Source organism: Nannospalax galili, unplaced genomic scaffold (assembly GCF_000622305.1).
Source record: "Nannospalax galili isolate Female #2095 unplaced genomic scaffold, S.galili_v1.0 scaffold161, whole genome shotgun sequence".
NCBI classification, from domain to species: Eukaryota; Metazoa; Chordata; class Mammalia; order Rodentia; family Spalacidae; genus Nannospalax; species Nannospalax galili.
Window position 1 is genome coordinate 5,591,745 of NW_008348586.1, and position 23,096 is coordinate 5,614,840.

The window sequence follows — 23,096 nt, forward strand, 5'->3', positions numbered from 1 at the left end:
GAAAAAGGGACAAATGTTATAGTTACCTATAACCCTTTTATAGGGCACTGATTCCTTTCAGAAAGGTCAATCATTCATGGCTTAATCACCTTCTAAAAGACCCAAACTTAATATTATTGCATTGGGCACTAAAAGTCAACATAAAATTTGAAAAGGATGCAAATGTTAAAACTTTAGAATCATGTAACTGAGGAATGAAGGAGGTCACAACATCATAATAGGACATGGAGTAACAATTATAAGAATATGTATGCTACAAGAGTAAACACTGAAAACTTCATAGGAAAGGAAAAGTTGAAGCGGATAGATGGGAGACATCACAGTAAATCGATAGCATCCAAAATCTGGCTTAATCACCTTCTAAAAGACCCAAACTTAATATTATTGCATTGGGCACTAAAAGTCAACATAAAATTTGAAAAGGATGCAAATGTTAAAACTTTAGAATCATGTAACTGAGGAATGAAGGAGGTCACAACATCATAATAGGACATGGAGTAACAATTATAAGAATATGTATGCTACAAGAGTAAACACTGAAAACTTCATAGGAAAGGAAAAGTTGAAGCGGATAGATGGGAGACATCACAGTAAATTGATAGCGTCCAAAATCTTCCCATGAACTTATGAGACTTATATTGAGTTTAAGCACCATTTGAATTTTGGCAGATACTAAGAGGGATATAGAGTCAATAAAAGTGGCAGGAATGATTTTGATATCTCTGTAAGGTTTTGTGGTAGCAGAAGTCCTTGGATAGTTTCTGGGCTCCAAGTTCTTCTTGTGGTCCCTTTGTGTTTTGGACCGTCCCACAGTACATGTGAGCCATTGTTTGTATTCGTTACTCAAATATGAACTCCCAGTTTGTACATGAGATTGTACGTAGAGGGACTGTTTGCACAGGGCATTTATAGACATGACTAGACTGAGTTCCCAGTGCTTTGGAGTCACCTACATTCTTCTTCAGCCCTCAGTGATGACTAGAAACTATGTCAGGCCTTGCCTCACTTGGTAATATTGTCATCTTCTTGCCATTGAAGACAGCTGGGGTCTGGAAAGAGTTTCTAATTAATGAGTTCATACCATTATTCCTGATGTAACTTGCCTTCTCTGATGCTGGTTTATTTCTTAAGGTATGGTGGATGAGGTTCTCAAGAGAAGTAGATTTCAAGCAGATGATAGGTGACCACAGGATATATTTCTGGGGCTCAAATGTTATTATGGATATGGGAACTCCTTTGGGGATGGTAAAATGCCTTAGAACAAAATAGAGAAAAAAGCTGAACACTCTAAATGAACTAAGTGACATTGAACTGTACATTTTAAAATGGTGAAGATTTAGTTGTATGAATTTAATTTCAATGAATAAAAAAAATATCACCATTAAATAATAATATTCAAGAAATTCAGGTGAGGAGCATGACAGTGCATGTGAATTGTTTTATAGATCTAGGTGCATGGTATTCAAAGTGTGGTCCCCAGATCAGAAGCACCTGCAAATTTACTAGAAAAGAAAAGTCTTGGACTCTCACCAAACTCAATTGAGTCAGTCATGAAGCCCAGCAGTCTGAGTTTTCATAAGCTATCCAGGTGATTCTGAAGCATGCTAAAACTCAAACCTATTGATCTAGGTTTTAGATTGGCAGGTTTGTTTATATATGTTGATTTTATAATTAAAAAATAAAACTATCAAATAAATAAACACATAGGGTCATACAAGGTCTAAGGGTGCCTATATGTTCAGGTTCAGGAATTATATTTTAATCTGATTCTATGCACCTAATGATTATTTCAAAATGAAGAAATTCTCCAAAGACTATTGATTTCACTATATCAACAACCCCCTCCAAGCAAATATGAAATGAATTACATTTATAACAGGTATTTTAGCAAAATAAAAGTAAAAGTCCTGGAATACAAAAATGATTCTCATTAGAAAATAGAAAACTAAGATAGTTCTAAATAACAGGGAGAAAAACAATCTCTCCTCTTCACTCACTGTCTAATCTTCTGCTTTAGACTTTTTTCTAAAGCTATACTTCATGCATGCTGATTTTAACATCTACTCTACCTGGAAGCTTGAAGTACCTGCTTTAGGGTCTTCCAATCTGTGCGGAAGAGGTGGAGGGCCATGAGAGAGGACCTTTCTCAGAGTAAGGAGTAATGGGTGACTTTCAGTAGAGACTTTATACCACCCAGCTCATAGCAGTTGCTGTGAATGGATGCCAAATGTGGACGGGAGAGAGAGTACTGGCTGCTCTCCAGCATGTGCTTGGGGCTTAGTGGAATGGACCATGTGCTTGGAGTAATTGCCTCCGCAGAAGCCTGGTTTCTATTGTTGTCGTACTATTTTCTCTGACCAGGCCATGTTATCTTCTCCTGTGAATATTAATTTCCCCTGAGTTAGGATAATCGGGCTGGGAGCAGCCCTCTGCAGAGCTGTGCCATATTGGCAGGACTTTGCTGTAAGCCCAGGCCAACAGACCATTTCTTGGAGTGTTTTCTAAGTCATCTAATGAAGACTCCATTCTTTTCCAAATGAGGTGGTGAAGGTTTGTCCTGAACCCTTCATAGCTTTGAGCAAGCAGTGCCCGGACCCAAACTCAAGATGGATTCCAAATCTGGAGGAGTGTTTCCTCTTATCTTTAATGCTTTTAATCAATTTGCACCTAGAAAAAATCAGTGTCTGCTCAATGCACAGAGTAATGAATATGAAGGAAAATGTTTGATCAAATCATAGGTAAAATTAAATTTCAAATTAATGGCACTTAGAGCAATAGTAATTATTCAGATTCCAAGAAAACACTTTTGATCATTGTGACATGGAAGCAATGGTTTAATAAACTGGTAAGAATAATGACTGAACAATTAGATCATGAATGAAACTGTTGTTGACAGAATCCGTTTTCAGCTGAAAATATGCATTAGGTGAGTATCATCTGCAAAGCACAGTGACAAGAACAGAATCAACCTTGTTCTTACTAGGAAAAGTAGGAAAAGGGGAAAGATTAATGGAATTGCACATTCATTGTCTCAGCACTATAATATGGAAGCACTTGAGACAGTCAAGGGACTAGAGACTAGCAAAGGATACACTCTGAAAGGCAATTGCAAACATATTGTGGTGGCTGATAGTGTTTTCCAACTTTCTGATCTGTGGTCCCATCTGAACTCTTTGTGTTTCCTCCATCATCCAGGTAACAACAGGTGGAAGAGCCAGCTACTACGTGTCCTATCGAAGAGAAGCCTTTGCACAGATAAAGCTGCCCAAGTACTCCTTGCCAAAGGTATCATATGCAGAACCTGACGTCCTAAGTCCTTCTGGACAAAGCCAGGGATGGAGAGGCTGTCTCCTTGGGCTGTGGGAAGGACTGCTGGCATTTAGTTTGGCATGCTTCCGAAGTTCCTCAATTTTGGACAGGCATTATTGGGAAAGAGGTCAAGTTCAGACAGGAACATAGCTGCTACCTGTGTGCATAGAAGTGCACCGATAGGTCTGATGGTTTTCTTGCTTCTTTTTATGTTTTGAGAGTCAGTATAAACACTGCCTGAGGTTTTTTTTTTTTTTTTTTCCTTCTCTACCGTTCTTACTAGGAAAAGTAGGAAAAGGGGAAAGATTAATGGAATTGCACATTCATTGTCTCAGCACTATAATATGGAAGCACTTGAGACAGTCAAGGGACTAGAGACTAGCAAAGGATACACTCTGAAAGGCAATTGCAAACATATTGTGGTGGCTGATAGTGTTTTCCAACTTTCTGATCTGTGGTCCCATCTGAACTCTTTGTGTTTCCTCCATCATCCAGGTAACAACGGGTGGAAGAGCCAGCTACTACGTGTCCTATCGAAGAGAAGCCTTTGCACAGATAAAGCTGCCCAAGTACTCCTTGCCAAAGGTATCATATGCAGAACCTGACGTCCTAAGTCCTTCTGGACAAAGCCAGGGATGGAGAGGCTGTCTCCTTGGGCTGTGGGAAGGACTGCTGGCATTTAGTTTGGCATGCTTCCGAAGTTCCTCAATTTTGGACAGGCATTATTGGGAAAGAGGTCAAGTTCAGACAGGAACATAGCTGCTACCTGTGTGCATAGAAGTGCACCGATAGGTCTGATGGTTTTCTTGCTTCTTTTTATGTTTTGAGAGTCAGTATAAACACTGCCTGAGGTTTTTTTTTTTTTTTTTTTTTTTTCCTTCTCTACCACTGTCTATTTAAAATGGCATAACTTACTGGAACAATAGCTGCTGGGGATTCGAAACAGCGACCTCCAGCGCAGTGATGATTGGGGATGAGTAAGCACGCAGTTGGCCAGCCCACGCAGCCCCATTACCTGGGGACACTCAGACGCAATGGGGAGTCTAGTCAGGCAGGGACTCATTTATTACAGGTATTACAGAGCTTATAAAGGCACCTGGAACTCCCCCCTCCCCGCTGAGGGTGTATCTTAAGGATGGTCACGCGCTGATCATGCACTCCTCAGCAGCGCAGAAGTATTCTTCAGACTTTCAAAGCAAGCCAGGCCCCCAGTAACTTCCTTTTGGACCTATGTAAGGCGGGGCCTTTAGGTCCCCAAAAATAGTAGCGATGGTAACATTTCAACTCTTCCGTTAGAAAAGCATGAAACTTATTCTATGGACCCCATTCCACGGGAACATTGAAAGATGGATCTTAAAATCTGTGTGAACAAAGACAGGATGTGATGGCATAACTTAATTGGGCTGCAAAGAAGCTGTCTCTAGGTGCACACGTGATTGTCATATGACAAAGACATGGGCCTCTGAGTTGAGGCTAAGAAACTGTGTGAAAGGCTGATAAGAACTGAGGTGGGACAATTGTGGGATAAGAAGGTGGAGCACTTTAAATCCCCTGGTATTTAATTGATTTTGTTATTAATGTATGCATGTATGTATTCACTCAATCACTGATTCATTTGTTCCTTCTTTCATGGGTCCATTTAACTATCCTTTCTACCACTTAAGTGTGCACTCTATGTTAGATATTGAACTAACATGTATGGATAGGGTGGGGACGAAAGTACAAGTTATCCCTGTTTTGCTAAAGCTATAGTCTAGTTGAGAAGCAGGACTAAGCAAGCCATTGTAGGTTCAGAGACTATTGGAGAAGTCTAGAACCACTTAGGTTCAGCTAAGTGAAACTGTATAGTGAGAGCAGTTTCCTAGAGAAAGTGATGTTTTAGGTAACACAGGAAAAATAAGGAATTCAACCTGTAAACAAGCCAATGGAGAATCTGATAGGAAATATGGTCATCCCTTATTGTCTTAGAGGAATTGCTTCCACAACACCTGGAAATGCCAAAATCCATAGATAATTAAGTCCCTTATGTGAATAGTATGGCATAATGTCTTCATACACCTTATGTACATCATCCTGAATATGTAAAATATCATCTCTAGCTCTCTAGACTACTTATACTATATTGTTTAGGGGATCATGACAAGGAAAAGCACTCTATATATGTTTAGTTCATATTGGTGCAGTTTTGGTCTCTGGAACCCACAGATAGGGAGGACTACCAATTACGCATGCAGTAGCTCTGTTTTAAGAGAGAACATGGATCATTTGCCAAGGTAAAATTTCATCTTCTGAAGATGAATTGGTTGCAGAGTTTGGTGGAAGGTCTGATGAGGAAGGCAGAGCTCATATGAAAATCTCAGGGACCATGGAAACCAATATTCCATTTTCATCTAACCTCTGTTTGATTGACGTTCATGGGAACATTGTATAGGGTTACGGTTTCAGGATGTGCCCATCAGAGAGTCTAAACACAAACAGGAAAGCAGTATCCTTGGTGGCAGACTTAGAAAGGGGAAATCCGTGGTTAGGATCTTCCTAAAGGAGAATGATGCCCTCCTTCCCTGGACTTGGTAGTCTCCCTACATGCACCTAAGATCCCTGCTTCAGGAACCTCAAAACCATCTCCATTGTAAGGATATTTTTACCTGTGTGTGTATCTATTTTATTAATTTTTAACCTTCTTAGAAAAGCAAACATTTCACTCCTCTCGGCAGTGTGACCGTAGGTGGGGACAAAGAAGACTCCAAATTGATTTCTACCAGAGCACTCCATTAATGATTAGCAACCCTCTGGAAATCATTGTGGGGGCATATCAAACCATAATAAACCATGGAGCCCCTTTATAGAACTACATCCAGAGGAGGCTTCCCATCAATATGAGGCTGCTGTGAAAATAGCAGGGTAGTTATCGATCCTTTTATTAGCTGGTTTCAGCCCAGATTCTCATAATCAAGGCTAAGGAGCTGTGGGCAGAGGGAGTCGAGTAAGATTGGTTCTTTCCATTGTTTTTTAAAAATGGAAATGGCTTTTAGGCAAGTTGATGCTGGTCTATGCAGCAGTATAGCTGCTGTTAGTTGTCTTGGGTAGAAACAAAATGATAGAAAAGTTTCGTGTCAACACTGCCCCCAGAATCTCTGTTCTCAGCCGAACTGTTCAGAACATGCACACCTTGGTTTTATATATATAGAGAGAGCAGCATGAATGACATTTATAATGAGCAGTGTTGTTAGGATAAGGAGACTTGTGCCAAGTCTTCTATAACTTGGCCCCTGGGCTCTGACTCAGGACACTCAGCTTATAAACATGGAACCCATGCATCAATTGGAAAGTGTAGTAGAAGATGATAAGAGGCAATGGTGGCCTATGGAAAAGGCAGTTGAGCTTATGAGCAGAACATTGAGCTTTCCTTCCAGCTGTGCTACTTGTCGATGAGCTCAGGTCTACTCATCTGTGAAATGGGAATAATAATACTATTTTATAAAGTTGTGAGGATTTAATGAATTGCTCAGTGTTGGTCCAGTATAAAGTACTCAGTAAAATTAGGAACGGTGTTAACCAGGGGGAAACTATATATATACCATGAGCTTGCCTGGCATGCACATGAAACTCATGATGCCATCTCATCATAAACAACCAGGGTCTTCATACTGCTGAAAGCTGTCACTGTGCCACTCTGAATCTGACATATCCCTGATTAGATTCCTGGTTTATTCTTAGTTTGCTATTCTAGTAATAATTTCTACATGAGACAATTTATTTTGTTTTGTTTTGTGTTTTCAAAAAAAAGTTTTGAGGTAGGTGTTGAACTTTGCCTGAGCCCTATGCACTTGGACAAATAGCCAAGGTTAAGAAATCACCCACCGTTTGTGTTTGGGAAATGGCTTGGCACAAAGAAATCGTCCCCCATGTGACTTGGTAACTCTGGTGTCTCCCTTGTTTATCGATAATAAAGCCAGATTCTTATTCTTTGTCTCAGCTAAATGATTAGCTGAACTACTGTCTTACTAACCAATTTGGACAAAATGCCTGATAATTTGACTTGATCAAAATTAAGTCTGGCTTTTCTACTGCCCTGTGCCTCTGAATTTTGGCCAAGCTTGTGCAAGAGCTGTGAGCTTAGGCAAATAGTGCAATGAGAGCAGGCCCTCCATCACTTTCAGCCTTCTGAGTGTCACTTGACCCCAAAGAAAATGTTTCCTTCAGTTGTTCCTTCAGGCCATCTCTCTCCCTGTTCCATACCCAGTCTTTGTCCTATTTTATTTTTCCATTTTAAAGCAATTCTTGGGGATGGTCAGAGGCTGCATTAGATAGATAAATGCTTGCCATGTCAAACTTGAGGACCAGGGTTCAGACCCCCAATGCCCACATTAAAGTTAGGTAGCATGGCAGCCCCATACCAATATTAGGGAGGCAGGTACAAGGGATCTGGGAAAACTGGTCTAAGGAGATCACTTAGCTCCAGTTTCAACAAGAAACCCTGCCTCAGTAAATCAAGCAGAGAATGATGCATGAAGACACGTGAATCAAACTCTGTCCTCCACACAAGCAGCTACACACATGTGAATACTATACACGTAAGTATGCATATCACATATATACACATGCAACAGAAAATGAAATAAAATAAATTTTAAAAGAACTCATAAAAATAAATTTGAAAGCAATTCTTAGCCAGGGAGGATGTCACATACCTGTAATCCCAGCACTTGGGAAGTAATGTCAGAAGAATTAGTAGTTCAAGGCCAGCCTTTTCTACAGAGTAAGTATGAAATCAGCCTGTGATACATTATACCTTGTCTAAAAACAAAGAAATCAGTTCTTTGTTCCTTCACACTGAAGTGCTTGCAGATAATGATGATCAAAGTCTACAGTAGCTTCTTACCTAAGTCAGGGTTTATTTGACATAGAATACAGTCCTCTTTTGAATAGTCAAAAGGAGGACTGTATCTTTAAAATTATCATAATAATAGTGGCTAGGATATTAGCTTCATCTCCTTAATTTTACATTTCTGGTGGGTCACAGCCACACTTCTCAAGGATTCATCTCTAATCCTAATTTTTTTCTCACTTTCCATTCATTCTTCCATCTCCTGCTGGTTCCCCTCTGTCTTCTTACCCATTTCTCCAGTGTTTCAGTGGAAATCCTGTAGTCATTGTTGCTAGTGACCACCTACATGCCAAACCTACTATACATCTTTATACTTCATTCACTTCTCTGGAGTATCTGATGAAATGCTCTACCTCCCGAATCCAATCCATATCGATGCTCTTCCCTTTAGGGTTTTACTATGATTTCTTTTTCTATGTGCCCTCCGTCCAGCTACTTTTGAATTGATGATGTCCTTAAATTCTTATGGCAATCTGCATGCTCTCTGAGTGACTTCATCCCATGTTGATATTGGTGATTATGACACAAACAGCCTCAGCCTGTATGTCAACCCCAAGTCACCTACCAAACTACTGATTCAAAGCACCTCCTCTTAATGATATTGTGTAACTAGTCTAGAACTGAGTTAGTGTCGGCTATGTATTCCTTCATCATTGTCTTCTTCTGTTTATTTGCATATTCCATTTATTTACATGGTGATCTTTTGCTGTTTGTATATGATAGACCAGATTCTTTGCTAAGAACTAGAGATAAAGTGCTAAGTAAGAGTTTCTACTCTCCAGAAACTAAGAGTCCACTGAGAGAAAAAGACATTAAACAAATAATTAAGAGATCATTTACCACTAGTGATTGTAATGAGTGATATCTTTTTTTAAAAAGTAAATTTTGTAAGTCTGACGTCTAAAGCACTGTAGATATACCTTCTCCCTATTTCCCTGTAGATTTTTAATATCCCACCAACCCCTTTCATAGACACGGCATAAAGAATCTACTTCTTTAGTTTAAACCCTCACATATTATTATCTGGTTTAGTGCAAGAGTCCTCTTAAGCCTGTGTGTCTGCACTCTAGCATCACCTCACTCAAATCCATTCTTAAAACTGCTTCCATGACACATAAGATCATGCAAGGAACCTGGTACTCTTCAACCAAATCTCTTCATGCATCCACTCTGACTGTGAGCACTTTGTGCTGTTTTTCAAATAAAGGTTAGGTGTGCCCCACAAAATCCCGTGTGATGTAACCCCTCTGTTCTTAAGTACTGTGCATGGAGATGTCCTTGAACATGCCACCCTCACTCCCCTGTAAGCATTTCATTCTAATCACCATATCCATTGTATCTATGCAGTGCTTGAGAAGACAATGAGGGTATGTAATGTCTTCACATGTCCCATTGGGGGTCATCTTCTTAGGTTCAAGTTTTATCTTTTATTCCTTGTCCTACCTCCAATGTGGTGTGTAGGATGTGGCAAATATGTAATCCAAAAGTTGTTTATGTAAGGGTAAAGTTTTACTTGGTCCAGGTTATAAGAACAGTATTTCAAGATTAGGGAAGCATTTTCACTAATGTTCCCTTAAAATGTCCCTGGTTTGGTCTTTTAAAAAGCAACTATGCTTTTCCCAAATTGTTGTTGAGAGAGCAGCGGGTGGGAGGAGGCTTGTTATTCATCTTTGCTTTACAAATGAAGCAATGTACATGCTTATTTCTGACACTTTTCCTGTTTCAACTTTAGCAAAGTCTCAGCTTAATTGTGTTATTATTATTGTATTTTCTTTCCTTTGTTTTCTCCTTTTATCACCAAATTTCTTCCTGCATAGTCTCAGGACCAGCAAGCAAGAAAGTAATGCATAATTTGGGATTAGAATGAGGGAGTAGCTGTATTCAAGAAAATGTTCCATGGTTCAAAACCCTGTTGGACTAATTAAAATTAATACTGCTTTTATTTATTCTTGAAGATTTGAGATTCTAGTTACTACTGATTTGCCTCTCTTCACTCTTGAAACTATTTAGAGAAAAGTCACACGCAAGCATTAGCAACTTGTGCCCCCAGGGTTGCATGTAGCCCAGGGTAGCTATTCATGGACCCTTACACAAAATCATAAATTTACTTAAAATGTTATCGATTTTTATGACTTTGTTGTGTGGTTCTTGAATATGAATTTTGTAGATTACTGTATCATGCTGTAATGTCAAATTTAGACATACATGATAAAACTTTACAAATAGAGATCCCTTAGACTACTCAGATACACTAGGATCATCTGGATAGTTGATTTAGATGGTAAAATATAAGGCTCTAAACCAGGCATTCTCAGCCCTGGTTTCAGGCAGTTAGACCTGTGAGTCTCGAATCTCAAGGTCACAATGGGCATGATGGCACACACCTGTTATCCCAACTATTTGGGAGCCTGAAGTAGGAAGATTCCTTGAGCTCAGGAACTCAAAGACCATCCTGTGTATCTTAGTACTTTCCCTGTTGCTATAATATAATACCCTAGCTAAAACGACCTAATAGAAAAATAGTTTATTTTGGTTCACAGTTCAGGGGTACAGTCCATCGTGGTGGGGAAGTCACAGCAACAGATACTAAAGCTGCTGGTCATGTTTCACCCATGTCAAGAAACAGAAAGCAATGGTTGCTTGTGCCCAGTTCACTTTCTTCTTTCTGCACAGTTCATGATCTCAGTCCAGGGAATGGTGCCACCCATAGTGGGTGAGTCTTTTCACCTCAATTAATCAAAGCAATATAATTCTCCTCAGGCATGCCCAGAGGTCCATCTCACAAGTAATTCTAACTCTCCTCACTTGACAACTGAGATTAGCCTTCACACTCTACAACAGAGTCCTGTTTTTATCAGTAAGAAAATACTAAAGAAATTGATGAGGATCTGTTGATCCTTTGAGTCACACTGAAGTTACATCCTCACTGATATGCTGTTTTAAAAACTGGTTTCTTGATTAAGGGTAATCTTGGGTTTAAATCTTAGTAATGTCATTTGTCAGCTGAGTGACTGGCAAATGCACTTCTCAAGTGGACAGAATGGAATCTCAGACACTAATGGCATTCTAGCTCCTTATGCTGAAGACTTGGTACCTGCTCACCAGCTGGCACAGCCCCAGGATAGCATTTACCTAATATGTACTCACAGCAAACCTGGCTGCCTCTAATCCTGACTATGCCTTAGTGTTCTAAGTAGTTTTTCCCCACTTATTTTACATTAGTTTAGTCTAAAAGAACTTAGCTCATTCATTTTTATGACCAAAATATCTGGGAAACCCAGGCATTTCTATTGCATTTTTAACAGGGTAAGTAAATTTAATCTGTATTTCCTGCAGCTGCTGTTTCACTCCTACTGGGTTCTTGGGCATTCGTTCCATACCAGCACAACACAATTTCATCACATGGTTTTTAAGAGTAAGCCAGGAACTTTCTACAAGGTATGAAAGCACAAATGAGTGAGTGAGTGAGGCCTTAGTCAAGGTGACCTAAAGAGTTTCCAGGCTAAGAGCTACTTGACTAAGGTCTTCCAATGAAAGGTCCAGTCAACCCACCTACCATTCACCAAGATCACAGAGACTTATTCCTTTATAAATCAGGCAAGATCTCATTGTGATGCTGACACTGAAAATCTGCTTCCTGTTTTTATTTAAAATAGTTTGTGGGAAAGGTCGTTTTAATAAAGCAAATGCTAAGCCCAGCCTGATTATTAGTTTTCTGTTGGCCCCAGTTGCCAATGATCCTGTTATTAGTGCATCCTTGCCCTACTCCCAGATGCAAATGTGGCTTTCCATCATTACGTATTATGTGGCACCCAGAAATATATTTTCATTCTTTTTAAGAATCATCACACTTAGAAAATGTTTATCCATGCCAGTATGTCCTCCAGACAAGTAAAAATGCCTTAGGTATGTATAAAATTTGTGACAAACATGACATACTTATATGTATGAACTGGCTTTAGTAAATTGTTTTTGAATTGTAAACTACTAAATTAGACTTTAGGAATGATCCAGACTGGGATTTGAAATTTAAATGAGTTCAAGGATCATTACCTTAATGCCAATATTAAAGGGTCAGATCATAAGAACATATAACTACGTAGGACCGAGACCCCAGTGATGTTAACTCTACCTAGAACCCTACAGAGCTAGTGATTCCATACAAAATAGAGTCAAACTGACATTTGTAATTATTATTTGCTTCAGTGTTACTAGTTCAAAATCACCAATATAAAAACTGCGTATTCAAATGAAGCTAACTATTATGTTGGGGTCAGATCTTCACATATTCAGAACCTTATTCTACCATTTGCTGTCTGTGGGGTCTGAAACAATTTGATAAACTCTTATGTTCCTTGGCTTACCCTTAAGTAAAATGGAAATAACTATACTACCTGCATCAGAATTATTTTGACTTTGAATTAAAAAAAATACATTTAGATGATTTAGAATGATGCCTAAATACTCGGCATTTTTTTTGGCATCCCAGTTTTTCACTCTTTATGGAGAAAATTGAAATTCAAGGAGACTGATGCCTTCAATAGTCATTGAGTTTAGGGCTTATATTATGAACCAGAACACTAAATTTCAAGTTGAATGTGGTTAGCATTCAAGCATAATTTCATCTTATTTGAAGCAGACCACCCCTTCGCCTTTACTTAAATACTACACAGAACTTGACATACAACAGATTCACGTGGTGCTGTGAGGTGAGAGGTCTAGAGCCAGATACATTTGTCTCCATGCCATCTTCTTCCATACTTAACATTCTAAAGAAAAGTGTATAAAACACTGTGCTGAAAAGTTTCACACCATAAATGAAGATCAAAAGACAAATTAAGTTCCACTTCACATATGTAAATGTCCTTTTTGGAAGGCTATGTGCCACCATTAGGACTAGCACTAACTTTCAGTTATAAAAATAAAAAATGAGAGTGGACGAATCCCTTGTATTCATAGAAAATGATGCCCACTAAAGCCCCTTACACCCATCTTGCTGTCAGTTAGCAAGTAATAGAAATCCTGCAGCTTATAATTTACAGACTTAGTCCAACACAGAATTGCTTAACATTGCCCATAACTCAAGTTTTTTCTCAACCATTTCACAAGTCATGGTAATTATTTGGGGTCCCAGTGGAAAGCGAGCTATATGGAAATCTGCTTCCTCACAGGCCTTCCATCTCATTACAGGACATGCACATCATCAGTACAGATGAGAACCAAGTGTTTGCAGCAGTTCAGGAATGGAACCAGAATGACACATACAACCTCTACATCTCAGACACACGTGGGATCTACTTCACTCTGGCCATGGAGAATATCAAGAGCAGCCGAGGTCTAATGGGAAACATCATTATTGAATTGTATGAGGTATGTAGCCAAAATTGTTCCTCTCTGGACTAACCTTTCTTTTTCATGTGTTTTAAAGGTATAAACAGCATTAGACTCCAGCATTAGACTGGTTGTTCAGATCCAACTGTTTCACTTGACAATTGTGGTTTGAAGCAAGGGATATAACTTCTTTGTACCTCAATTCTAGAAAAATAGAAGTAAAATACATGCCTGATGATATTTTTGTGCTGTGAGTTGTATAGCATGTGTCAGACATCTACTGCCTCCGCAAAGTTAGTGGTTTAGTGTGAATGAGCACTGTGACATGTCACAACTGAAGGCACATGACATAGGTGATATCTTAAATAGCCTTTTAAAACTCTGTGCTTCTTGTTATGGGCCTTGGTAGAAAGAGTAATGCTATGTACATGCTGAAGTTATTTTGAAAACTATGCTTATGAACACATTTTAGAGGAAAAGAAAAGCAAATATCATTCACTGGTAAGACAGTAAATGCCACAGCCTGCCAACATCTGTGTATGATGAAAAATTTGTTTTGATGTGAGTATATCTCATATATATATATGATATTACATATTCAATATATAATTGATTTATATATTCTGTATATAATGTAAATGACAGTTGGAGTGTTTTCTTAGGAATCCAAGTGACTCTACATAGGAGTTAGAGAAAAAATTAGTTGCAGCAACCCTTAAGACATGATGTTTCATTAACCTCTCTGTCAGAGTATGAAAGTACCAGACTGAAGTGACTTGAATGATCACAGGGATATGATGGATAAGGCTGAGCGAAGAGTGTGTCTTATTATCCAGAAATAAGCAGTGGCTGATGGTTAAACCCACACAAGTCGCGATGAGGGAGATCAACTGTGGAAGGGTAAGTCGTGGGTAGGCCCTTAGATGAACTGGATGAACTGCTGTCCTCTGGATTTTCCTTTCTACAGAGTAAGGGTGGCTTTTCTGAACAGAAGGTTCAATGCATGGTCCTGTGGGCTCTTCTGATTAGAAGTGGTCAGAGTTCTAACACCCATCAATGGTATCTAAGTTGTCTACTCAGTTTCTGAGACTGGTAGATGTCTGTAAAGTAGCAGCTATCCCCTCAGGTAAAGGATGTTACACAAAGACTTAGAGTAAATGGAAGTACATTTTCTTTTCTTTACTGATATTAAATCATAAGGATGTTTCTAAATATAATAATTTTATTTATTCTTAGAGAAATTCATGCATCCACACAATATATTTCTCTCTTGTTCATCACCCACTAGTCCTGTCCAGCTTCTTCCAAGCCTCCCCTCACGTATCTCCTCCCACCTGCATGTCTTTTTTTAAAAAAATAACCCTCTGAGTCCAATTAGTGCTGCCTATATATGTATAATATGGGACCATCTACTGGAACATGGTCAACTTACCAGGGACCACACACCTAAAGAAAACTGACTTTCCCTCCCCTAGGCACTCATCAATTATTAAAAGCTTCTCAGCTAGGGTTAGGGGCTCATATGCCCATATATAATTCATTCTGGAGTGGCCACTGGCTTGATTTTGTGTGAGTTGCATGCAGGCAACCACAGCTGCCATGAATTTGTGAGGCAGAAGCCATGTCATGTCCAGAAGACACTGATTTACCTCAGTCCTCCTGGATCTCTGGCTCTTACAGTGTTTCTGCTACCTCTTCTATAAAGTTCCCTGAGATGCACAGGAGAGCGTGTGATATAGATGTCCCATTCACGGCTGAGTGCTCTACAGATACTTGTTCTCTGCACTGTGACCAGCTGTGACTCTGCATTAACCACTGTCCACTGCACAAGGATGCATCTCTGAAAAGAACTGAGAGCTACATTAATCTATGGGTATAGAGGTCCTTTGATACCATGCATATTTAGTGAAATAATAGAATTTTCTCCCCTAAGGCATGTGACCTCCCAGCCATGGGTTCTTGACCCAGGATTATAGTACCAGGCATGAGTTTTCTCCTGTGGAGTGAGCCTTAAAAAAATCATAGAGTGCTTGGTCACCCCCATAACATTCGTGTCACATTTGTACCCATTTAAATATCCTGCCAGGTCAGTCATTAGTACAGCTCACAGTGTTAGCAGTTACATAAGACTGTTGATGATTTTTTTCTCCCTGAGCAGCCTGGGCATCTCCTTGTGGTACTATGAGAACTAGCTAATAGGGGCAGGGATGAAGCTTCTTGGTCAGTACAGTTTAAGAGAAGAGTTGGTGGGAAGGGGAGATTCCAAGGAGGAGCAGGAGGGAGGAGCTGGGAATGGATAGGATCAAGATACATTGTATACATGTGAAATAATCCAAGAATAAATTTAAAAATATTTAAAAATAAAAGGAATAAGTGGCACCAGGGAGAAAATAAAAGCAGCAGAAATACGTTGATTTTATATAATGTAACTTAAAGGTACTGAAATGATTGTCTTTAACAACAAATCTCATTTTGGGAACTCTCTGAAATTTCTTCTCAGATTTGTGGATTCGTGGAAAAGTCTAACAGGTGTAAATAAGTTTGGTACACTTACATTCCTACACCTCTAATCAAATCAGGAGATAGAAATATACCTCAGTTATTGACAACGGGTTATGTCTTGGGGGGGGTGTTAGAAGGAATATCCCAAGACTGAGGCCATTCTAAGCTTCTGTTTGCACAAAGAAGAGTGTAAAGAAGGTTGTTCATGCTCCTGTGATGTGATCTGAGTAGAAGATAGTAGACTTTGCTGCTGCAAATGACCTTCTAGTCAAGAAATCAGGAAATTTCATCTGGGTACCATGGTGCCAGTCTGTAATTTCAGCACTCAGGAAACTGAAGCAGGAAGGTCATGAGTTCAAATCCAGGCTAGGCTAAGTAGACAGAACCTGTCTCAAAAAAAAAGTAAAACTGAAAAGAAAAAAAAATTGTTGTCTCTGCTGTTAACACAGTGAGTTTGCCACTGTGTTGTTTTTTTCTAAGATGGGGAGCCTGGATCGCCTTGGTCATTTAGAATCTTGAGACACTGATCTGAAGTGGAACATGAATCAATATGAAGAATATGCCCAGATCCACGCAGTTTTTTCCTTCCTACTGAAGTTGGTTTTGTATTTTCAGTATTGCTGGGAGAAAAATGCATAATGTCATTGCATTTACAGAGAAGCAAGACATGGTAGAGAAGCAAGGGAACATCTTTAAAGCCAGATCTGTGGGCTTGCTCTCTGCTCAATTTTAACCACCACTGACGGTGCCCCTTCTCTGTGTTCAAACCCATGACAAAGCTTGCCAAGATTCTTATCCACTTGGAGGTTTCCATCTGGTCTGCTGGGTTTTGAAGGGATTAATGTGTAAAGAACCTATTTTGTCTGATCAAAGCTAGAACCTAACTGAAGCAGAGGAAAGAAACAAATGGAGATCAAACGTACAGTTCATCACTTTAAAAGGTGTATAGGAAGAAATATCCCAGAACTGTACCGTCCATGCAGTCCTAGGCAGAAATGGTAAATCAAACAATCTATCATGGAAGTTGGTTTCTAAAGCAATATAGCTTTCCGGTTCTGCACTTACTCGGGTGGAGCTCCAAACAAGGGAGATCATGATGAGTTGTATCTGCCCAGTTCTTTTTGTCAAGGTGACCTATTTTATTATCAGTTCCTTTGTTAACCTGGGGAGGAAGTGGTGAAGTAGGAGCCATCCAGAACACTAGGAGTGGCATGATCCAAGGTTCTGAACAAATAGGGTGGAATTTTGAGAAAGTGTGCCAGCCATTATAATTATAGAATGCATGCTCCACACAGACATAGATGAGGACTGGATAAACAATGAGATTTCAGGTTCTAGAACACATTTAGTAATAAGTGAATAAATTGAAGCCAGAAGTTATCTAGACCATGACCATATTGAAGATTTTAATAGTTGAAGCTGTTTTCACCTGGAGATTAATTCTCCGGACTGGAGATAAAGCTTAATTTAATTGGACTCTAGAGGTCATTAACCTAGAAAGAAGGATTTAACCTTCTTTACTGGAGGCTCACAGACATACACACTGAGGACAGGGACCATATGGCCACTTAGCAAAGACTCTACAATTCCTTTGGACTACAAGTGCCCTTTAGTAGTGCAGATGGGAAAAGCAGTAAATTTCCACATATAATTTAGCTAAATGAACACATCTTCACTAAGCGTATTTTGCCTGGTGATACGAGGTCTGATGTGTAAAGACAATCTACTGGGCAGCTACAAGCCCTGTGATCCTACTAGGGAGCATGTGCAATTCTTCCATGCTGTAGGGTTCACAGAAGAGGAAGTTGAAGAATTTGTAAAACTTAGAGGTGATTTGGCTCCAGTGATAGACTTCTGGAGAATGAGAGAAGAGAGCTAGAGTCAGATAAGTGGAGGCCTGTGTTCAAAGACAGTTGAGTGGCTTTGTGGAGTGGTGGGGATGAAAGTTGTAAAGATACTGGTACAGAGCCTCACTAAAGAAGCATTGGGCATTTACTCTGTGAGTTAATGTTTCTCTATTTCTCTCAAACTCACATAGCTAGCAAATAATATTTATATATGTGATATAGTCTCCCAATGCAAGTTAATTTGTAACTTTATAATATAATAATGCAAGGGAACTGCCAGATGTTGGATGGCTTGGGTTAACTTTGACCCCCTAAAGCTACTGATATATCATTCTACCTTTCCCCTGAACCCTTTCTTGATGATGGGGAGGATGTAATAAAAGTGAGAACTTTTGAAAGAATTTACCTTGCAAGCCTTGGCACTGAGGGTCCTTAGAGACTGAATTAGATCAATTACTGAACTCCCTGAAATGGAAGAAGGCTGACACAATTTTTGTAACTAATCTGTTGCTGTCATCTCCAGATAAGGACATTCTCATGCTCATCCATTCTTTAATTCCTACTTCAAAGTACAATATTGCCACAGCTGTAATAATATAATTAGGGGAGAAAACAATGCTCACTGGAAAAATAACAGTCAATTGCTTCTTTCAAGTGTCACTAGCCAGCCTCTTTAAAACAAGGCTGGTGTTGACAGCAAGTAGAGGACATTCTGTGCACCTACCATTCGTTGTTCTCCTGACACCCTTTTCATACTGAGTTCTATTGTGGGTTTTTTGTTTTTTTCATGTTCCTAACAATAAAATACATTTCATTTTAGTCACTCTCTACTAATAAATCAAAAACCACATATTGTTTCCAACACCCACAGTTATGCTATGGAAGCATGCTCTGACACTCCTGGTCAGATGAATCTTCTTTGATGTTTTCCAAGATATGAAATATTCAACTTGTAACTCCTTAAAATAACAACAGCTTGGCAGCAATGTTTCAGACTAGCATTGCCAACTATAGTAAGTATATAGCACGAGCTCCATAGATCCTTTAAAATGATTGCTACCACATTTTATAAGTAAGAAATAGATTAAATAAATTATAGCAATACATTTTATTTCATGAAGTAGCTAAAATATTTTCAATTTAGTATGTGATAAATATAAAAAATTACTCATGAAATATTTTATATTTTTACACTAATTATACAAAATCCAGGATATATTTTATACTTCACACATTTCAATTCATATATTAAATTTGTACTTGAAGTAGTTAGTTAATCTACAGTTATATTTCATAAAGTTTGTAGTAGATAATGGAGAGTGACACACCTAAGATACTACAAACATAACTAAGTTCGCCAATAACCAAATTTGGTATCAACTCAAATTGATGTTGGCTGAAAGTATATAAAATTGAGTCAGTCTCTTGCTTTCACTAGCCACATATCAAGGTGCCACGTGTGGAGAGTAGTGACCATGGTGGACATCACAGAACTAAATCACAACTGCACTTTTGTTTATCTCTCAGAATACCTTTGTTGTAGTACTGTTCCCAGAGATGACTATAGAATCACAGAGTTCCTGCTCAGAGTGCCCAGCTCACATAGCTGGAATATTGGGATTCTACAGTTGAAAGAACACCTGTCTGTCTGGGTAAAATGCCAGGTTTCTCTTTCTAACCTTTTCATTTTGTACATTTTTTGTCAATGAGGTATAATTTATATGCAATAAAACATACCCTGTTTGGTATGTACTATGAGTTTTGACAGGTTGATGCAACTGTATTACCACCACCACACTCAGGATGTGGAAGAGACCCATTCCCCAGAGCATTCTCTTTCATACTCTGGCACACAGTCAGCCCGACTCCCACCCACAGTCACTCACAGCCTTCCCTTTGACTTCTCCTAGTCTTGGCTTTGCTTTTTAGAGTGATATAGTATATAACCTTTGCAGTTTGGTTTTCCTTGACTTAAAAAAATGCACCTGAGCTTCACCCAGTTTTTAAGTATATCAGATGTTCCTTTCCATTGTTGAGTAGTATTCCACTGTGTGGATGTGCTGTGCTTACCCTTTATCAGCTGAACACATTTGTCTCCAGTTTTATATGATGAGGAATAAAACTGCTATAAATAATCCCATGAACATTAGTTTTTAGTTTGCATAAATAATACCTAAATGTAGGACTGCCAAATCAAAATGTAAATATGTAGTCATAAAAGGCCATCAGAGCGTTTTCAAAGTACAGTCTGTTCTGTATCCCCACCTACAATATATGACAGTCGTGATGGTTTCGTATTTTTACCTACAGTTGGTAGTAACCGTTTTGCTAGAGAGACATGAGAGGCAGAGTGGGGGAGATAGATTTAGTCATTTGGATTACAGTGTGGTTGCTCCATTTCTGTGAGTTGAATTTTCACTTCTCTAGTGGCTAATTGTGCTGACCCCACTATGCTTGGATAAAATATAAGTCTCTGAGCCAGCTCTAGTGTCACAGTGCCTACCCATTAATTGATATTTCCTTGCCTTCCATGTCTCTGGTGCCTGCCCCTCATTCTCTGCTTTGTTATAACCTTCAGTGACCCTTCCTGGGCCAGATGGACAGCTGCTTTTAGACTCCACAGGGACCTTTTCCCTGTGCTGACCTTGTTCAGGCCCTTACCATAGTTCTGACACAGAGATAGCCCAGGGCAGATCATGGTAATTGCTTTTCTCAGCAGATTCCTCGTTTCTTTGTCCTGAGGTCCTAGGGTAATGACCAACAGATGATCACTGGACCACGCCACCTGGAACTTGCCACCTGGACACCACACTCTGCCAAGGGGCCCACTGTCAGTCTCCCTCTGCACCTCAAACTTATTCCCAGAGGGAAAGTGGACCATGCCAGCTTGACACTGCTGCATTAGCTTCTCCCAGGGAAATGCAAACAAATGTCTCTTGACCCCAGATAGGACACCAATGACAGATCAAAGTGATTCTACCATAGTCCATGTTGGACCACCAGTGAGTTTATTGGACTTACTTAAAGATCATGGGTGAGGGGTTACTTATGAAAACATGGGTGACCCCCCTAAACAGCTACATGATTGCACAGTCCCACCCCATATAGGATAATGGCCCCCTGAAGGCTGCATCCTGGGGCTGGCCTTCAGTTATCCTTCACCTTCTTGCGTACTCTAGCATCTCCCAAGATCATTTTTTTGCAGGTGGGGGAGGGTGGAAGGAAAAATGACCAAAATACCAGGTAAGAGTTCTGTGACTCTGTCCTCCTTCTATTATGGAAGGAAAAACCCATTAACATACCATAGACCTCACTTCCTCTATGTTGTTCTGCTCAGTTAGTTGCCATGGCTACTTGGTTAAGGTAATTGCTATTCCAATATAGTGATCGATCCTGTTATATCCAGACCCCTGCACCACCCCCCAAAAGAGCCATATTACAACTGAACTGATACGTTGTACCCTTTTTTGTGGATACATTCATAGTATTTTCCATAGACTGCCAGGACTATGAGCCACAGCTATACTTCTGATTTCAGACAACAGTTGAGAGTCATTAAGAGTGCTTGCTGATCTTGATAGTGATCGATCCTGTTATATCCAGACCCCTGCACCACCCCCAAAAGAGCCATATTACAACTGAACTGATATGTTGTACCCTTTTTTGTGGATACATTCATAGTATTTTCCATAGACTGCCAGGACTATGAGCCACAGCTATACTTCTGATTTCAGACAACAGTTGAGAGTCATTAAGAGTGCTTGCTGATCTTGCAGTGGACCAGAGTTCCCAAAACCCATGCTAGGCATCTCACAACCACCTGTAACTATGGTTCCAGGGTATCCAACACCCTCTTCTGGCCTCCTTGGGTACCCATTCATATATATGCCTGCACACAGATACACACCTAGAAGGGGATGGATGTGCTGTTGTGTCCAGCTGCAGGAAAGACTCCTTCAGAGTTGCCTTCTGTTATTTCATGGAAATATCTCTTCCTTACAACTTTTAGTCTCTATTCTCTTGAATTTGACTGTAGAATTTTTTCTTGTGTGACATATACAGTGTCTGTCTGAGTGATGGTGCTGCCCATTGGGAAGTAGAACAGCTAACATTCTGTTGCTGATGATGCTCATTTCTGTGTTTGTACCAGTCTTTATTCTCTTGAATTTGACTGTAGAATTTTTTCCTGTGTGACACATACAGTGTCTGTCTGAGTGATGGTGCTGCCCATTGGGAAGTAGAACAGCTAACATTCTGTTGCTGATGATGCTCATTTCTGTGTTTGTACATCCCTGTTCCAGGTGAGAAGCAGGCCTTTGATGTCAGAGGTACCTCACAGTAACAATGGGTCAAGGGCTCAAGAGTCTGATCTGTGTCTTATCTTCCAGGAGGTGAATAGTAAGGCCCTAAATGTGAGTTGGAGGTGGGCAACTCATTTAGGAGAGAGGCATCTCTAGCAGACTAGTACAACAGGTACCAGCTTTATGACTTAAGAAAACAGGAAAAGTTTCTCTCTGGCAGGTATACCCAGACAAAGTCAGATTCTAGTCTTTGGGAGGATAACTAGATGGAAGGCAATCATATTTAATCAATACCTTTGCTTTGGACTTTAAAGAATAAGACTGGGGACTTAAGAGATGGCTCAATGTTTGAGGGCACTTGCAAGATATTCATGGAGCAGAGTTAAAATATCAACACCTACATAACAAGATTGGCATCCAGCAAATGTCTGCAACTTCAGCTCCAAAGGATCTGATCATCATTCTGGCTCCTCTACACACATACCTGTACATATACTCCCTCACAAACAATAAACGTGTTCTCTCTCTTATACACAAACACATACACATAAATACAGTTAATCTCAACAAAAAATACCAAGGCTCCTTGGAAGCACATGAAACCCCAGCTTTTCTGACAGGTCCAGCTGGAACCCAAACCATTTGCACACCGAACCCCATCGTCCTCACCACGCTTTCATGCCTCCCTACCTCTGTCCAAGGCTGCAGGATAATCCATTCCATCTCTGGCCATTTGTCAGATTCCTTTGGTACTGTCCTTCCCCAATAGTTCAATTCTCCTCCTGACATTCTCTATTTGTGTGAGGGTTTTCTGTTTCTTTTATCTGGGTTGGCATTCTTTTTCAAGGCCAGTCAGGTTACTATAAAAACAAACCATAAAAGCCTCAGTTCATCAACTAAAGTATGCCATTTAGGGGA

The 23,096-nt window shown here is 39.7% G+C and overlaps 1 protein-coding gene across 2 annotated transcripts in view; it reads left to right on the forward strand.

Moving 5' to 3' along the window:
• Positions 1 to 23,096, forward strand: part of Sorcs3 (sortilin related VPS10 domain containing receptor 3) — a 664,579-nt gene that overhangs the window by 522,647 nt on the left and 118,836 nt on the right. The window contains exons 8-9 of one of the 2 annotated variants that reach the window (XM_008845711.1): positions 3,196 to 3,285; positions 13,388 to 13,567. In XM_008845711.1, the coding sequence (XP_008843933.1) occupies positions 3,196 to 3,285; positions 13,388 to 13,567 (270 nt within the window). Of the gene's footprint in view, positions 1 to 3,195; positions 3,286 to 3,804; positions 3,895 to 13,387; positions 13,568 to 23,096 lie in introns of both variants that reach the window. The other variant, XM_029569661.1, reaches the window with a different exon arrangement.